General features: G+C 40.4%; 1 protein-coding gene across 1 annotated transcript; it reads right to left on the bottom strand.

Annotated features, from left to right (window-relative positions):
* Nucleotides 1-9,378: 9,378 nt before the first annotated feature.
* LOC112085365 (uncharacterized mitochondrial protein AtMg00860-like) lies at nucleotides 9,379-10,301 on the bottom strand. The gene is made up of 2 exons (XM_024154575.1): nucleotides 10,060-10,301; nucleotides 9,379-9,844 (listed from the first exon to the last, which is right to left on the bottom strand). The coding sequence occupies exons 1-2, from the start codon at nucleotides 10,299-10,301 to the stop codon at nucleotides 9,379-9,381; spliced, it is 708 nt and encodes a 235-aa protein (XP_024010343.1).
* Between the last annotated feature and the right edge of the window lie 998 nt (nucleotides 10,302-11,299).

The following is an 11,299-nucleotide window of genomic DNA, read 5'->3' as shown; positions in this document are numbered from 1 at the left end:
GTTTCCACTCCTATGGTTGATCTGCTCTTCTCAAACTAGATTTGGCCCCGGATGAATATTTTCGCAACACCAAGGACCTAGATCAGATTGTAGTTCATGACGCTACTCACATGCATTAAAAATAAGTTTATAAGAAAAACTTCTAGGATTTGGCTTCAATAGCTAATGGAATCATCATCGAACATATATAGCCCCCATCTAAAATCCCTTAAACCCAACAATAAAACTACTCAGACATGAGTAAAGAAAGCAAAAAATTGTATTGAAAAGCTGTATTGAAACGATATGGTAAAAGAACAACAATGGTTCAAGAGATAGATCTCTATCTCCCTTAACCTAAAACTAAGAAAATGAAAGACAAAAACTTAAAAGCTACTAAAAAAAAAATTGCATATGTGTGTCCTTCGTCTAGGGCTCCTAAAAACATGTATTTATAGTGTTCAAGTCATTTATGGGCGTCAATTAGGGTTTCTCCAAATGTGGGAATCGTCTTGGGCTTGAAAATGGGCTTCTAGGCCGGACAGACCAATCTCCGCGGTCGGGAAGGACTGGACCGGTGCGAGTTAGGTGTGGGCCGCAGGTAGGAATGCTTGCCAGCTGGTTTACGGAACATCTTGCTCTTTGCGTAACTTTTGATTGAACCTCTAGATTGCCATGCTGTAAAATATGCTGGAAAGCTTGTAATTCTATCTTTAAGGTCTTCAAATTTGAGCTGGATCAGACGGTGAGAAGATGTTCATTTGAGGGTGAATTTTTGACGGTTTGACTTTGAGCTAGAAATCTGGTCTTCTATGCATTTTGTTAAGCTTTTTCCTAAGTTTCCTGAAAAGAGACTTGAAACTACAAGTACTAGAAAAATATAATAAAAACAATTTAAAGCAATAAAAAAAACATAGAAATAATATTTCAAAACGATCCATAAAAGTTGTCAAAATACGGTGTTATCAACTCCTCAAGACTTAAACCTTTGTTTGTCCCCAAACAAAGCAAAAATCCAATCTGGTGAGGTGAAAACAGAATTGGAAATGCACAAATCTCAGAGACATAAACTCCTAAACTAGGACCATAGATTGTACAATAATTCACAACTTAATCTAGAAAATTCTCACCAAGACACAAAAGATACTAGTCCACTTTTTTTGTCCTGCAAAACTTAAACAATCTAAATCTCGATTCCAGTCAACTAACTCTCTACATTCATTAAGTGCAATAGTGAATTCTCATCAAAGGCATCATTCAAGGTAGATGGCGTTTGGTATTTAAGGGCTGTTTAAGTGGTGGAGTTAAAGTGTTTCAGGTTACCTGATGAATATGGAAGTTGCAAGATATGGTGCAAAACTGCAAGAGAGAGTGGACGTGTTGATGTCCGCAATTTTCAGTCACTTCTTCTTGCCAAATGTTGTTGCATAATCATTTCTCATTTGTTGTGAACAACTACTTCCCCTAGACTTAGATCTTTTCCGGAAATCAGAAAGATGATCTCCAAAACTCCATATAATCAGACTCTAGCTTGCCTCAAGGATAAAATTTGATCCTTTTAGACTCTCTAAGGCTTTTATTTCTTTTCCTTTCTTATTTTCAGATTTTTTTTTTGAAAGGGGAAATGCTTTTTTTTTTTGGAGAGAGAGTCTAAAGGACGAGATTATACCAAGATTTTGAAGTTTTTCCACGGCACACTGAGTTTTCTCTAGATGTTGAATCTTTCCAGTAAAGTTTTCGGCAAAATCGCATGTCTCCGTCTTCGGTGACTGAAAACTGCATCGTTCCTCTTTCTCTCCGACGTTTTTGCACATATCTGCATATAAGACAATGAAAAACAAGAATGCATGTGGTTCGAAAGAGGTTGGGTTAAGGTGGGAAACTAGCTAAAGATGAATTAGCCATTCTGGATCAACAGAGAGTGGTAAAAAGGGTAAAAGAGTCCTGGATGTATGATTTGTTTCTCCGATCTAATGCTTCAATGAGAAAATTAAGTCGATGTTAAGTCCAGATAAAACAGAGCTAGTGTATTCATTCATCTAAATTGAAATCATTAAAGTCCCTCTAGGGTACTTTGTTTCAAATGTGCTTAGCTACCGCCTAGTCTAGTCTTAAATCATGAATGAATATGTCACTAGGAACAGTCTAAAAGTACACAGTAAACTATCATTGATGCATGTTTACCATTCCCTTTAACAATGTATTTTGGTTTGAAATTTTTTTTTGAAAAACGATAAAAAAATGCAAAAAGTGTAGATAATGCAAGACTCATGAAAGAAAAATGGTTAGAAAAGGATGAAATCCTCCCCCAGACTTGAATCACACTGTTTTTCAGTGAGAAACAAGTCGAGATTGGATGAGAAAAATGCACAGATATATCGAAATAGGTAAGCTAAAGGGAATTTACCTGGATCTGGGATGCTGACAGAAATACACTGGATCGATTCGGGAAGATGCGGGAAGTTGATAAATGGTGATGGGAAATGGTGGGGAGTGGTGGATAAGGTGGAATGAATCATAATAAAGTGGAATGGATGAAAGTGGGACGGAGGTCGTTTGAACGACCATTGGCCGCGGTCCGGACTCAATTGACCGCAGGGAAGCTATGCCTGGCCGTCGTTAGGAGTTCGGTGCTGCGGTCGATGCTCCCCTTTCCGCTGTCCGAATTTACACGACTGCGGGGACTTAAATGCAGCCTGTTTCCTGCTTCTCCTTGGTTCCTGCTGGGCCGAGCAGTCGGGGACCATCCTTCTTTTTGGTTTTTGTGGTTGTTCTTTTTATTTTTTTGGCTTTTTTTATTTATAAGAAACACCTGAAACTAAAAGAAAAAAGATCAATAGAAAAAAAAAATTCTAAAGAAAAACAATACCTACATGGGTTGCCTCCCATTAAACGCTTCTGGTTTAAGTCGTTTAGCTCGACTTGGTGTAGTAAGTGGCTTATTCGGATGAAGAAGACCTTGTCCTAAGACAAGTCTTTTTCAAAATCTCCTTGTTCTGCTTAGCATGTTCTTCATCACTACAAAGTTCTGCTTCAAACACCTCTGTTACAGGACGTTTTCCAGCTTTACTGTTAAAAGGAACAGCATTGATTAAGCTGTCCTCTTCGACATTAGCAAATGAGATCCTCCAGTTTGGCCAATCCATGATGGCTCCGGCAGTTACTAGAAAAGACCATCCGAGAATCACTAGATGTGTTGCGTCCTGGTCTTGACAATGTAGAAGTTGACAGAAACAATGCAATCTCATATCCTCAAATGAATGTCATAAGCTACTCCTTTAAGTGTTGCACTGGAATCATCAGCTAAATTGATTCTTGTCCTAGTACTACGCAGGTGCTTAATACCAAGTCTCAAAGCAGTTGCTTTGGAAATCATGTTGAGACAAGCTTCAGAATCACAAAGCACATTGTTAAACACTTCACCTCTAATCGAACAAGAGATGAGACACTGACCTTGACCTTCGATTTTGTGAAGTGTTCGAACAGGTCTATCTCTTCTGGCATGATTGAACAAGTCTTCTATTTCAGGAATGGATTCCTTGCTCTCAAAGAAGTAGTGGCCGATCATGAAGTCTTTGCAAGCTCTGGCGAAGGTAATTCCTTCAGGTAAACTTCGAACTACATCATTGAACTCATCAAGCTCCTCCTTGCTATTCTTGTTCGTGTAGTAGCTGCATTCTTCAGGTCTTTGAAGTGAATTTAGTAAAATGCAGCATCAGGTGATGTCCTGGAAAAAGATAGGCGTCTGGCTCTCCCAAAGTAAGTTTGGATATCCTCATTTGTCTCCTTACTGTACCTAAAGAAAACTTGCAAGCAGCCAAGCTCCCACACCATTATCGAAACCTTTATAGAGAGGAATTGTCTTCACAGATTTTTTGAACTCGATTAGTCTTTCTCTAGAGATTGGTGAGCCTTGTTCCACCAAACCGTCTGAATTGCCCCCTTCTATGAATAAACAATAGTCTTTGTCTTCAAGGTATTGTCCTTCATATTCATCTTCATAGGCTAAAGCTATGTTGCATGGTAGTACCTTATCTTCTTCTTGAGATGCTTAGGAGCTGATGGCGTACACTGCTTGCTCGAGAAAAGGAGTTATAACCATCCCAGCAGATGCATCAGATGAACACTGGCCTGGAAGAGTATAGGAAAGCTGAGGTCAATCTGGCCGACAGTTGGCCGCGGGTAGAGGAGGCGTGACCATGGGAAATAGGTATGTGGTCGCGGGTGGATGCTGCACGAGGTGGCTTGGTTGTTTCATCTTCTCTTTGGCTCTCTAAGTGGTTTTCTGGATCTTCCAGCTCCGTGTGCTCTTCTCTTAGGTTAAGATCGTTGTTGAGACGTGTTGAACCATGCACTCCATTCCCTTGCATAAACTTTTCGAGCTTTGTTTCAACCTTATGAAGAGCATAGACAATTTTGTCTATGGTTGTGTCTATCTCATCTGCTTTGTCTCGAACCTTGTGTACTCCATCCCATAATTTTTCCACGTAGAAGTAAGTCTGGTTGTTATGATCATTGATAGTTTCTTCTGCTTCATAATGCTTGATCTCTGTGGCGCGAATGCTGCTGTTAACTTTACAAATGTTGACTTCATTCTCTCCAACTTGCTCTTCAACTTCGTCTATCCTCTTATGGATAAATGCATTATCTTTGCTTGCCTGAGTTTTGATGGACTTGATTTGAGCTGAGAGATCTTCGAACTTTTTATTAAAGTGAATAGACATACTATCAATCCTCTCCTGAAGTGCGGACTTAGAGACGCTTGAGCTTCAATGAACTGCTTGATCGTGGCTTCAAGCTGCTCCAATCGATTACTGATCTGGACGTTCTCATCTTGCTGGAGGATTTGGTGAGGTAGGCGATGAACAGGTGGTCTAGGGTTTACCATAGGAGGCGTGTAGGGGTCGTCCAGGAATGCTCGGTGGTTCAGATCAGAGTTCCGAACATAGTTAAAGAGGTCGTGTATGTACTGCTCTTCTCTGTGTCTGGTGGCTTGGGAAGTGTTGTAAAAACCTCCCTCGTAGTAGGGATTTCGATTTATAGGATCCATTGCCTCGAGAACTGAAACAAATAGAACCAAAAACGAAAATAAGCATAAAAGAGTTCTATAGTCGATTTACCAACCTTTCTTAGGGTTTTGGGGAAAAGGAAACGTTTGCCTTCCCCAGCAACGGAGCCATGCGTGCATGGTGAGGGTGTCAAGTTTTACCCTAATGAAATCAATAAGCCACAAGTGCACAGCTTATCGATTGTAATACTTAGGGATCGAATCCACATGGAATGAGGTTCTTTCCTGCAAAAGCCTTTGAAAGAAATATAAAGTAACGAATTCTAGAACCAGGCGAAATTAAAAGGGTTTTGGTGGTGTCTTTAAAACATAAAAACTAATCTAAACGGGAAAATACAAGAATCAGAATGATTCAAAATATTGCTAAAAAGTAAATTAAAAGATCCTAGCTAAAATTTTTTAACTCGAGTCACGAAAGTATGAATACGCCACTTTTGTGATCATAACCAAATATCTCTCGTAACCCTGACCAGTAGGTTTCCACTCTGGTCCTAGAAGGGAAAACATGCAAGCTTGCCTAAGACTCGTCAACATTCACAATTCGCCCATAGGTAGGTTTCCACTCCTATGGTTGATCTGCTCTTCTCAAATTAAATCTGGCCCCGGATGAATACTTTCGCAACACCAAGGACCTAGATCAGATTGTAGTTCATGACGCTACTCCCATGCATTAAAAATAAGTTTATAAGAAAAACTTCTAGGATTTGGCTTCAATAGCTAATGGAATCCTCATTGAATATATATAGCCCCTATCTAAATTCCCTTAAACCCATCAATAAAACTATTCAGACATGAGTAAAGAAAGCAAAAACATTGTATTGAGAAGCTGTATTGAAATCGATATGGTAAAGGAACAAAAATGGTTCAAGAGATATATCTCTTTCTCCCTAGACCTAAAACTAAGAAAATGAAAGACAAAAACTTAAAATCTGCTGAAAGAGAAATTGCATATGTCGTCTAGGGCTCCTAAAAACATGTATTTATAGTGTTCAAGTCATTTATGGGCGTCACATAGGGTTTCTCCAAATGAGGGAATCGTCTTGGGCTTGAAAATGGGCTTCTAGGCTGGACAGAACAATCTCCGCGGTCGGGAAGGACGGGAAAGGTGTGAATTGGGTGCTGGCCGCAGGTAGGAATGCTTGTCGGCTGGTTTAGGAGATATTTTGCTCTTCGCGTAACTTTTGATTGACCCGTTGGATTGCCATGCTGTAAAAAGTTCTGGAAAGTTGGTAGTTCCATCTTTAAGGTCTCCAAATTTTAGCTGGATCAGACGGTGAGAAGATCTTCATTTGAGGGTGAACTTCTGACGGTTTGACTATGAGCTAGAAATCTGTTCTTTTTATCCATTTTGTTAAGCTTTTTCCTAAGTTTCCTGAAAAGAGTCTTGAAACTACAAGTACTAGAAAAACATAATAAAAACAATTTAAAGCAATAAAAAACATAGAAAAAGTATTTCAAAATAATCCATAAAAGATGGCTATCAGTTACCATATTTAAACAAGACGGTTAAAGAATTTTGAGCGATTGTTAGTAAAGATGGTAAGAAAAGAAGAGATTAGAGATAGTGGATGAAAAATACGGTTTAGTAACAAAAAACGGTTCAGTATTAAGCTGGATTAGTAACATTACAGCGGTTGAATAGTATAACTATATAAAATTATTAATCTGTTTAGATAATTATTTATTAAATGATGCAATAATATATACTTTAAATTTTATGATATAAATTCAGTAAACATATATGTATTACAATTATTATTTTTGAAATAATATTTGCACAATTCAAAATAACTCCTCTTATAAACTGTTATAATAATTTACATCATTTGTGTATGATCTGCCCATAACATATTTGCAATTTGGTTACGAACTGTTGCCATATATGGTGTAAGACTCGGAGGAGAGTCTCACAAGGGTTTAATGGAGATCTAACAAGCTGGCCTTCGCTCTCTCTTGTTGGCTCGGTACAAGGAGAAAGTGAGGGTGGATTGATGGCACCACAGAGAAGATAGAGGGGTTAACTGATACAGCAAACACTAGCAAAAGAAAAGACTTTATAAACATTCCATCAGCGTGAACCTTATAGGGTTCGAATCAAGCAAAAGAAAATACTCAAAACAACAGGACATTCTAAAGAAACAAAAGAAAACGGCAGCTTGTCTCATTTGGACACAAATAAGAAAAGTCTACTTAAACAAAAATAAAAAGAAATAAAACTACTGGCTTTAACCGAGGCTTGATCCCTGGTGTCTCTGGCCTCTCGTGGCTCTAATCACAACTGCGCTGGTCTTCTGCCCCTGCACAAAACTCATAAAAAAAGGTTACCTATTGTGCACGCAAGAGGGGCCAAGTGAGAGATGAGATGATCTTAACTTGTCTTGAGGCGATCTTCGAGTGGTCTTCTGCGACATCTTTGGTGTTCAGGGTGCTTGTTACAAGGGCGTCTCTTGTGAAAGCTCAAACTGGTCGCTAGCGATTAAGTCTTTGGTGTCATCGGACTTTGGCTCTTGGATGTTGATCTCCTCGGGTTCTTTGACGGTCTCAGCTCCATGCCCTTCCACAAGATATTTCATACCTGATTCCATGCTAGACCGCGGCTGGATCGGTTGAGAATGATCTGTGACCTCCACTTAATGCTCCTCGGGCGTATGCATGAAGTTTGCTTTGACTAAGTTAATCTTTTCGTGCAGGCTCCTGGTTCTGGATCGAGTCATGGGGCCTGTTTGGAGTGTTGGAATGTTGAGATACTCCTTGGAGTGCTCGATGACCTCATCATTCCCTCCCTCTTCAAGTGTTTTGTCCTCAAAACTGTTACATCTACATCAAACGGGGACAAGTCAGCTACATTGAAACTATGTGATCTATTAAAATCACATGGGAGCTCGAGTTTGTAGGCATTGTCGTTTATCCTCTTCAAGACACGGAAGGGTCTATCTCCTCGAAGTGCTAACTTGTGTGGAAAGCGTTCAGGTCTCATGTGGAGCCAAACCCATTCTTTGGGTTCAAAAACAAGTTTCTTGCGGCCCTTGTCAGCCCTCCTCTTGTATTCCTCAGTATTTTTTCTATATTCTCCTTGGCTCTTTGATGAAGCTTCTTGTCGAACTCCCCCTTCTTTAAATCATCTAAGTTTACTTGTTCCAATTGAGGTAATGGCGAAAGATCTAAAGGGGGTTAATGGATTAAATCCATATACAACTTCAAAAGGAGACAGAATAGTAGCAGAGTGGGTGGCTCTATTATAAGCAAATTCAACAAAGGGTAGACACTTTAACCAATTTTTCAAGTTTTTATTAATTGTAGCTCGAAGAAGGGTTGAGAGATTGCGGTTCACCACTTCAGTCTGTCCGTCTGTTTGGGGATGACATGTGGTTGAGAAAAGGATTTTGGTGCCTAGTTTATGCCACTGTGTCTTCCAAAAGTGGCTCAAGAACTTAATGTCTTGGTCAGACACAATAGTTCTAGGGACTCCATACAAGCGCACCACTTCCTTGAAGAATAGATCAGAGGTTTGTATTGCATCATTCACCTTGGTACATGGTATGAAGTGTGCCATCTTAGAGAAACGGTCCACCACCACAAAAATTGAGTCTTTGTGCCTAATCTTGGGTAAACCTAGCACAAAGTCCATAGAAATATACACCCAAGGGGCATTAGGAATAGGTAAGGGAATGTATAATCTATGAGGATGTAACCTGGACTTGGCTTTGCGACATGTTATGCATTTTGAACAGAATATTTTCCACATCTTTCTTCATGTGTGGCCAAAAGAAATGATCCACTAGTATAGCTAAGGTCTTGTCTATACCAAAATGACTCATTAGACCGCCACCATGAGCTTCTCTCATCAACAACTCTCGCAGGGATCCTTGTGGAATGCAAAGCCTCCTGTCTCTAAACAAGAAAACATCATGCAACTAGTATGCTCCAAAGGCTCCTTTCCCACTTGCTTTGAAGCTCTCGGAGAAATCAGGATCCTCCTCATAAAGGTCCTTAATGTGCTCAAATCCTAAGACCTTGGCCTCCATGGTCGAAATCAAGGTGTGCCTCCTTGACAATGCGTCAGCGACCACATTGTCTTTGCCCTTCTTGTATTTGATGATGTATGGGAAAGTATCGATGAACTCCAACCATTTAGCATGTCGTCTCTGCAGGTTTTTTTGACCTCTGAGATACTTGAGGGTCTCATGGTCAGTGTGTATGAAAAACTCCTTGGAATGAAGGTAATGCTGCCAGGTCTCCAATGCCCTCACAAGTGTGTATAATTCCTTATCATACGTGGGGTAGTTCATGGCGGCTCTACTCAGCTTCTCACTGAAATAAGCTACGGGTCTCTACCTCTGGTGTAGCACGACTCCAATCCCTAATCTTGAGGCATCACATTCAACTTCAAACATAATATCAAAATCGGGTAAAGCTAAAACAGGTTCTTGTGTTAAACGGGTCTTAAAGTTATTGAATGCAGTTTCTTGGGCGGCTCCCCATGAAAATGGAGTATTCTTTTTGATAACAGCTGTGAGTAGGGCAGCTACGGTGCTGAAATCTCGCACAAATCGACGATAGAAGCTTGGCAGTCCATGGAAGCTCCAAAATTGGCTAACGGTGGAGGGAGTTGGCCAGTCCAGTATTGCCTTTATCTTTTCTTGATCCACTTGTAAGCGTTGTTCGCTGACAACAAAGCCTAAAAACACAAGCTTGTTAGTACAAAAGGAGCACTTCTTTAGGTTGGCATAAAGCTCTTCCCCACGAAGTGTTTTAAGAACTAGTTCTAAGTGCATAAGGTGATCAGACAAGCATTTGCTGTATACAAGGATATCATCAAAGTACACAACAACAAATTTACGAATGAAAGATCTTAGAACCTGGTTCATTAGTCGCATGAATGTGCTTGGGGCGTTGGTTAACCTAAATGGCATCACTAGTCATTTGTATAAGCCTTGTTTGGTCTTGAAGGCTATTTTCCACTCATCACCTTCGCGCATCCTCACTTGATGATACCCACTTTTAAGATCCACCTTTGAGAAGATGGTTGCACCATTAGCTCATCAAGCATGTCGTCTAAGCGAAGGATTGGGTGTATATACTTAATGGTAATATTGTTGACAGCTCTACAGTCAACACACATTCTCCAAGTGCCATCCTTCTTGGGTACCAACAATACAGGAACCGCACATGGGCTGAGGCTCTCTCGTATGTACCCTTTGCCCATCAAGTCTCTTACTTGCCTCTCAAGTTCCTTGCTCTCCTCAGGGTTCATCCTGTAGGCAGGTTTATTGGGCAATGCTGCACCTGGAATAAGGTCTATTTGATGCTCAATGCCACGAATGGGAGGCAATCATGCGTATATCTCATCTGGAAACACATCTTTGAATCAGTCTATGAGGATTTGTATTTCTAGAGGTAGCTCAAGTTCTTTACCCCCTGTGCTTAAACATTCTTTATAAACCATTAGTAGTATAGTGCCATTGGCACTTATAGTTTTCGAAATGGAGCCAGATGTAATGTATAAGCTAGTTTTACTTACCTGGTGCTCCTTATTCACTCGAGCTTGTAGCTCATGAACTTTGGAAGGTGTAAGTGGGGCCAAGTTGAACTTATGATCTTGGTGAGTGAAAGAATAGAAGTTGGTGCGGCCATTGTGGGTGGTGGCTCGGTCATATTGCCAAGGCTGTCCTAACAAAATATGCCCAGCTTGCATCGGCACCACATCACACAAGACTTGGTCTTGATATTTACCTACACTGAATGGGACAGTGACTTAATCCGTGACCATCAACTATGTTGTGTTGTTGAGCCACAGCAGCTTGTAGGGCCTTAGGTGCTTATTGGTTTCTAGTCCCAACCTGTCTCCCATAAACTTGCTAGCCACATTAGCACAAGAACCACCATCTATAACCAAATTACATACCTTGCCGCGAATAGTGAAACTGGTGTGAAATAGGTTTTCACGTTGGAATTTCTCCTCAGGGTTGACAAGAACACTAAGCACACGTCTGGTCACCTGTAGTTCTCCGGTGTCAGGATATTCCACGTCTTCAACCGAATAATCTGGTTTGTCGTCTTGCTTGTCTTGATACTCATAGTCTCCACCGGGTAGCAACACCATCACGCATTGGTTTTGGCATTTTTTGGACATGTGGTCTCTCCCCTAACAATTAAAACATATAATATCTCGAGTTCTAGGGCCATTAAAGAGCTTACCTTGCTCTGGCCGTGTTGTTCTATTAGCGTCGGTGGGTTTGATCTTAAGCTGTG

The sequence above is a fragment of the Eutrema salsugineum genome, unplaced genomic scaffold (genome assembly GCF_000478725.1).
Source record: "Eutrema salsugineum unplaced genomic scaffold, Eutsalg1_0 scaffold_3, whole genome shotgun sequence".
NCBI classification, from domain to species: Eukaryota; Viridiplantae; Streptophyta; class Magnoliopsida; order Brassicales; family Brassicaceae; genus Eutrema; species Eutrema salsugineum.
The sequence above is the reverse complement of the archived record's forward strand: the minus strand, read 5'-3'. Positions and strand labels throughout refer to the sequence as shown.

Excerpts from the sequence above, each read along its gene's own strand:
- LOC112085365 (XM_024154575.1), bottom strand. The coding sequence starts at position 10,301 with ATGAACCCTGAGGAGAGCAAGGAACTTGAGAGGCAAGTAAGAGACTTG. Across the intron at positions 9,845-10,059 it reads GTGCAACCATCTTCTCAAAG|CAAATGCTTGTCTGATCACC; the intron begins GTGGATCTTAAA and ends CCTTGTATACAG.